Source organism: Chaetomium globosum, genomic scaffold (assembly GCF_000143365.1).
Source record: "Chaetomium globosum CBS 148.51 scaffold_5 genomic scaffold, whole genome shotgun sequence".
Taxonomy (NCBI): domain Eukaryota; kingdom Fungi; phylum Ascomycota; class Sordariomycetes; order Sordariales; family Chaetomiaceae; genus Chaetomium; species Chaetomium globosum.
This window is the reverse complement of record NT_165980.1, coordinates 2274497-2281043: the sequence shown is the minus strand read 5'-3', so window position 1 is coordinate 2281043 and position 6547 is coordinate 2274497. Positions and strand designations below refer to the sequence as shown.

Genomic DNA, 6547 nt, shown 5'->3' with positions numbered 1-6547 from the left:
GAATGGAGCGCGGAACCAAAAAGGGGGACAAGGCCAGACAGGAAACCCATCGGCATCGCCTAGCGCTGGGCTGCAGCGGCATCTCGCAAGGCTTCGAGACGGTTCTTTCAATTTTTGGAGTACCAAGGTGAAGCAACCCCACAGTCCGATTGTTGGGGAACGCCTTGGCGCTCAATGGCTTTCCATCCGCAGTCGCTGGTGCACGGAGCAGCCGCTGCTTGTTTTGGATTGGGTGCATCTGTCACGTGTGGACCCATTTCGAAATTGGACACATCACAGAATAACTCTGAAGCCAGATCTTTAAGGAGCGCTTTCTCCAGTGACCTGCCTCCTCTTCCCCCTTTCCGAACCCCATTGCGCCGACGACAACTCGCTCCCTTTGCAGAGTCGTTGTCGCTCACTCCGCCATTTCTCTTTTTTTTTCTTCTGGATGATTTAATATTTGGTTTTCCCTTCCAATTGCCCAACATGAGTTCCTGTAAGTTACAACGCGGCGCGTCCCGAGCTCGTGTGGCTGCTGGAGCTTGCGTGACTCGCGCAGCTCTTGCAGCTCCGGCGAGCATGGTGTTTGTCCATTGATGGCCGCGACTATGCGCTAACGATTTTCCTCGCCCTGCAGTACGGTTCCTCGACCTCGTCAAGCCCTTCGTGCCGTTCCTCCCTGAGGTTCAGCAGCCCGAGACCAAGATCCCCTTCAACCAAAAGTTGATGTGGACGGGCTTGACCCTCCTGATCTTCCTGGTCATGAGCCAAATGCCACTCTACGGCATCGTCTCGTCGGACACATCGGATCCGCTATACTGGTTGCGTATGATGATGGCGAGTAATCGAGGTACCTTGATGGAACTCGGTATCACGCCCATCATCTCGTCTGGCATGGTCTTCCAGCTCCTCGCTGGTACCCACATGATTGATGTCAACCTCGACCTCAAGTCCGACCGCGAACTGTACCAGACCGCCCAGAAGCTGTTCGCCCTCATTCTCTCCGTCGGCACCGCAACCGTCTACGTCTTCACCGGTCTCTATGGTCCTCCGAGCGAGCTCGGTGCCGGAATTGTCTTCCTGCTCATTCTGCAGTTGGTCATCGCTGGCATGATCGTCATTCTTCTTGATGAGCTTCTCCAGAAGGGCTATGGCCTTGGCAGTGGTATTTCCCTGTTCATTGCTACCAATATCTGCGAGTCCATCATGTGGAAGGCTTTCTCCCCGACCTCGATCAACACGGGCCGTGGCCCCGAGTACGAGGGTGCCGTCATCGCCCTCTTCCACCTGCTCATGACCTGGCCCAACAAGCAGCGGGCGCTCCAGGAGGCTTTCTACCGCCAGAACCTGCCCAACATAATGAACCTGCTCGCAACCCTCATCGTGTTCGCCGCCGTCATCTACCTGCAGGGCTTCCGCGTCGAGATCCCGGTCAAGTCGTCGCGCCAGCGTGGTGCTCGTGGCTCGTACCCCATCCGCCTGTTCTACACCTCGAACATGCCCATCATGTTGCAGTCGGCTCTGTCGTCCAACATCTTCCTGATTAGCCAGATGCTGTACTCGCGCTTCTCCGAGAACCTCTTGGTCCGCCTTTTCGGCGTCTGGGAGGCTAAGGATGGCTCCTCGCAGTTGTCGGCTGTTTCCGGTCTCGTCTACTACATGTCGCCTCCCCTCAACTTCAAGGACGCGCTGCTGGATCCTATCCACACCGCCGTCTACATCGCCTACATGCTGACCGCCTGTGCCATCTTCTCCAAGACCTGGATTGAGGTGTCTGGCTCGAGCCCCCGCGATGTTGCCAAGCAGCTCAAGGACCAGGGCCTCGTCATGGCTGGTCACCGCGAGCAGAGCATGTACAAGGAACTCAAGCGCATCATCCCGACCGCTGCCGCCTTTGGTGGTGCCTGCATTGGTGCTCTGTCTGTCGCCAGCGACCTGATGGGCGCGCTGGGCTCCGGCACTGGAACCCTTCTTGCCGTCACGTAAGTCGAACCCTGCAACCAACAACTCGCAACACGAGCTAATCTGAACTAGGATCATCTACGGCTACTTCGAAATCGCTGCTAAGGAAGGAGATCTTGCAGGCATGAAGGGCATGATCATGGGCTGAGAACAGTTAGACATATTTCTCGACAGCTTGCTGCGCCCCTCTGCCCATTCACCGGCTGCGCTTCGTATCCGGAATTTTGTCATGTCGAATTAGTCTGTAATTGTTTGGGGAGTCAAGCGCTGGCTGTCCTGTATACTAGCAATGAAGCAAAGTCATAAAGGGAGGCTTCCTAAAAGCGAGCGGGTTATTTTTGCATCCAAACGGGCAGTCGATTCGGAGGTCTTCGATAGTGAGTTAGAGGACTTAGGCGCTCGGGCTGCTCATCAAGTTGTTTTAACTGTTGTTCTTTCCCCTGATCGTGCAGGAAATGGCGTAGACAATCCAGTCACGGACGGGTCTTGCCGGCAGCTGTTGTTCCGATGTTGGCAGTTTCCCGGTTTTTACAGTTCAACAGTTTTACGAGCACGTGAAGGTCAATAAACAGATGGTGAATAAGTTGGTTTGCGCGGCACTCGGGCTCCCAAGCTTCAATAAATCACACAAAACCATTGGGGAAGTAACGAGAAGCCCACACAGACACAGACGTAGACACGCACACGCTCACACGAACACCCATACCAACTTACGATGGCTGCGCCAGTAGCCGCCATTCCGTCCACCGATGTTGATATGGTATCGGATTCCATGGATACCGTTTCTCCCCCGCTTCGACGCCGCACCAACCTACCAGCTCTCGACAACGACTCGGCGCAACAGATAATCAATGCTATTACCCAGGTAGGGGCACAACTCATCGACCGCATCGACCAGCTGGGAGAGAGTGTCAACCGGCTTGAAGGGAGTATCGGCCGGCTAGAAGGGAGTGTCGACCGGCTGGAAGGGAGTGTCAGTCGGCTAGAAGGGAGTGTCGACCGGCTAGAACAGACCGTCAACAATCCTACCAACCATATCGCCTTGCTGGAAGGGAGTGTCAACACCCTCACGGATACATTAAACGCACTGCAGATCAGATAATTGGCGAGGTCTCCCCACCCTTCACTTATTCTCAACGTGTAGTGCACTGGGCTGACTGAGTTACAGCTACGCCAACGCTCACGTACGCATGCAAAATGCCGAGCGTGTCAGCGGTGCGTACCGCTACTTGGTGCCGCTGCGTTCGCTGCGGGATGGCAATGTTATCGCCAACTTCCCCAACACTGATCGAGCACAAGCGGAGGGTGATAGGGCTTTGTTACGGAATAACGGTCCATTAATGAACTAGTTTGCATGGGGCCAAGGGGGGCGAGGCATTGATGGATGATTTCCTAAAAGTGTTGATAGATGAGAAAGGTCTGAATATCGCAAAACGACGTCGCAATTACACCTTGTCCATATTATCATGAGATGACTTTCTTTTTTCCGATTTTTCGCTCTCCGTATAAGTGGAGCCGGGCCTCCCTCTGGCCAAAAAAAGCCAAACTCGAAATGGGAGAAAGAAATCAAGAGAAGAGAAAGAAGTACAAAAGAAAACGAAAAAAGAAAAGTAAAGGAAACCGAGAAGAATAAATTAAGTGAAATAAGTAAGAAGCAGACTTTGGTCTTCAGAATGGCCTTCTTTTCGTTCCAAAGGTCTCGTCACCGTCTCCAAGCACACTTGGAGTTCGGCTTTTTTTTGTCCACGGCGCGCTGTCGAAACACCTCGGGACAATGCCTCGACCGGACGACGAAGCGAAAGGCATCCACAAGTCCCAAGGGAACTGGACTGTATTACTTTGTTCATTCTTTCTTTACTCCATTGACCTTTTCTTCTACTAAATTTCGACTATTTTAATTATTTTGTTGTTCGGTTTCTTCTAACCTGTTTCTATTTTCGACATTTCTTGTCCTGTTTTGGGGTTGGGCTTTTTTAGTTAGAGGGTGAAGGGGCATGCAATTTACGACGTTCTTCTCGTACCCGGAAGAGATGCTTTGAATAAAGTGGCAGTGTGTCAGTGGCCCTCTGACCGGAGGGCCAACACGTGCTGACGGGATACTGTAGTCGTAAGACTGTGAGAGCATTTACGAAGGTTACCCCCAGAGTCATCTCATCCCTGTGATACGACGACAAGCACGACATGATCAAGCCGTCTTCGGCGTCTGGGTGTGTTTGCGAGTGCGCCCGGAAGCTGCACTTCGCTTCAATGGGCGCATTAGCTCCCGTCGGTTGTGAAAGCGAGTGGGACTGACTTGGCGGTGAAGACGACGCAGCAGTTCTCAAATGTTTGCTATCACTGCATACATTACAAACACCATACGGGTAGCCAGGGAAACGAGCTAACATGCCTTTACTGAATTGTATGCAGGTGGCGGCTTGCGGAGCTTTTGTGCTGAGTGTTTTGCAGCTGTCTGTCTGACATCATTTAGCAGCCGGGCCCGATCTCGAGCCTTCGGCCCCTCAAAACCTCCCTCGAGGCAGCTCCTTCCCAAAGCGGCAAGAACGGTCACGTCAGTTCTCGAAAGCTGAGGGAATGCTGGAACAGTGATGACGCTGTTCCACAATTTAAGTCAGACCATTCTTGTCCCACAGATTAGATACCTAGCCTGGTTGTGGAGATGGTCATGCCATTGTTTTTCTGACTTAGCTGCTGTGTTCATCGTCGTGCTCATCGTTCTCGGGCCGAGCAGAGCCCCATCTCATGGTCCGAACACGGGCCTATCTCCATCTTCAAAGCACCCGACCCCACCTCGCTCACCGGCGTGCCGGTCTCGCCGTTTTCCGGGGCCAAGCGTGATAAATAAGCGCAACCCCCAGACAGACCCGCACCAAGAACCTGCATGCTGTGTCGGGAAGGCAGAAAATCTTAAGAAAGACGACCCCAGCAAACCCACTTCGGCGAAGAGAATGCGGCAGGTGCAGCAAATGCAGCAACTAGTGTATGCAGCAGCAGGGTTTCCCGTTTCTGGACCACTGCAAAGCTTCCCAGGCACCGAAACGGTCTTCCGCGATTAACAGGGACCATTCGTTCCGCTTTCTCTCTGCTTCATTTTCCAAATATTTTCATCGGCACCGTGCCGCACATCGAATCCGATCCCCAAACCGCCCGTGGCCCATCCTTCCGCTGGTCTTTGCTCCCCCCTGCTTGGAGACCTGCAGTCGAGATTTGCGTGCCGACTTGCCATGCGCCTCGACGACGCGGGTAAGACGGACTTCGCGTCGTGTCCCTGGCCAATATGGCGGACCGATGACTTCACCCGCTGTTTTCAGCGAGAGTAAGTAGCAAACCCCCAAACCCGCCCCGAAGTCACTCTGCCGTGCCGTCGGTGTGCTTTTTTGTGACGCCATGGCGTTCTGCAAAACCGTTAAACTAATCCGCACAACTGAAACACAGCTATCTCAAGGTCTTGCTGCCATTGGTCGTTATCAGCCTATCGTTTCTCCAACTCGTCGCCCAGAACATCATCAAGTTAAACGCTTCCCGAGGTTACGAGCGGATTGGCGAGGGCCCGGCGACGTTATCCCCGCCGACACATACGGAATTGCCACGAGAAGAACAACCGATCTGCGAGAGCGATGAGGAAGAAGACCTGACCATCAACGGCGGCCGCCTGGCGCTGGCAAGGACAACAACGAAGGGCTCGATCGTGCAGGCCGACACCCCGTACGGCCAGGCACTTTCCGTCTTCGTTGAGGAGCTCGCTGCTGCGGGGCTGGTCGCTGCGAATGCCGTTGCGCTAGCTACCGGAGCATATGGCAATGAGTGGGGAGGCGTTGCCGCTATCGCCGGCTTGATCGTCTGGGTCTACGCCCTGATGCTCACGTCGCTCCGGCTCTTCCTGGGGAACACGCAGTGGCGTGTCCCGCATATCTGGAACCACACGGCTGCCATTTACAGCTGCCAATGGTTGTTCACTGTGGCCATATTCCGCTCCGTTTTGATCCGTTCTAGTTCCCAGTTGGCGCAGACGTTGGTCATTGTTGAGTTCGCGCTGACATCGCTGCTCTTTGGTATGGCTCTCACCACCCGAAAGGGGAACAAGACCATCCTCTTGGAGTGGGAAGACGGCATCGAGCCCGGCCGGGAGAATTTGGCGTCGCTGTTCTCGCACTACACCTTTTCTTGGGTCGACACGATCGTCTATTCCGGTTGGAAGGAGCCTTTAAATATCAAGAGGGTTTGGAACTTGCTTCCCAAGGACAAAGCTGCTGCCGTCCTGTCCAATTACCGTCTTTTCAAGAAGACTACCTCGCTGGCCGTCCATCTTTTAAAATATTTTAAAGGCAACCTGCTTGCGCAAGCTGCCTGGGCTGTCATGGGTGGCGCGCTCACCTTTGCCCCTACTCTCCTCCTGAGAGCCATTTTACAATACGTCGAGGACCCCTCGATCGCCCCCCGAAATGTGCTGTGGTTGTACGTTATCCTCCTTCCTTTGACCGATATCCTTCGCTCCGTCTGTGACGGCCAGGCCTTGTGGATAGGCCGCAAGATTTGCATCAACATTCGTGCTATCCTTGTCGGCGAGATCTATGCCAAAGCCCTTCGCAGGAAAGCGGCGGCT

At 54.0% G+C, this 6547-nt stretch overlaps 3 protein-coding genes across 3 annotated transcripts in view; all 3 read left to right on the top strand.

Moving 5' to 3' along the window:
- Nucleotides 1-468: 468 nt before the first annotated feature.
- On the top strand, nt 469-2092 carry CHGG_07575 (protein transport protein SEC61 alpha subunit; the record flags this gene model as incomplete). Its single annotated transcript, XM_001225230.1, has 3 exons — nt 469-478; nt 620-1964; nt 2017-2092. The coding sequence occupies 3 exons, from the start codon at nt 469-471 to the stop codon at nt 2090-2092; spliced, it is 1431 nt and encodes a 476-aa protein (XP_001225231.1).
- Nucleotides 2093-2659: 567 nt separating this feature from the next.
- On the top strand, nt 2660-3046 carry CHGG_07574 (uncharacterized protein; the record flags this gene model as incomplete). Its single annotated transcript, XM_001225229.1, has 1 exon — nt 2660-3046. One exon carries the CDS (start codon nt 2660-2662, stop codon nt 3044-3046), a length of 387 nt encoding a protein of 128 aa, XP_001225230.1.
- A 2122-nt stretch (nt 3047-5168) lies between these two features.
- Nucleotides 5169-6547, top strand: part of CHGG_07573 (uncharacterized protein) — a gene marked incomplete at both ends in the record, with an annotated part of 5386 nt that continues 4007 nt past the window's right edge. The window contains 2 exons of the mRNA XM_001225228.1: nt 5169-5260; nt 5380-6399. Of these exons, the coding sequence (XP_001225229.1) occupies nt 5169-5260; nt 5380-6399 (1112 nt within the window). The remainder of the gene's footprint in view (nt 5261-5379; nt 6400-6547) is intronic.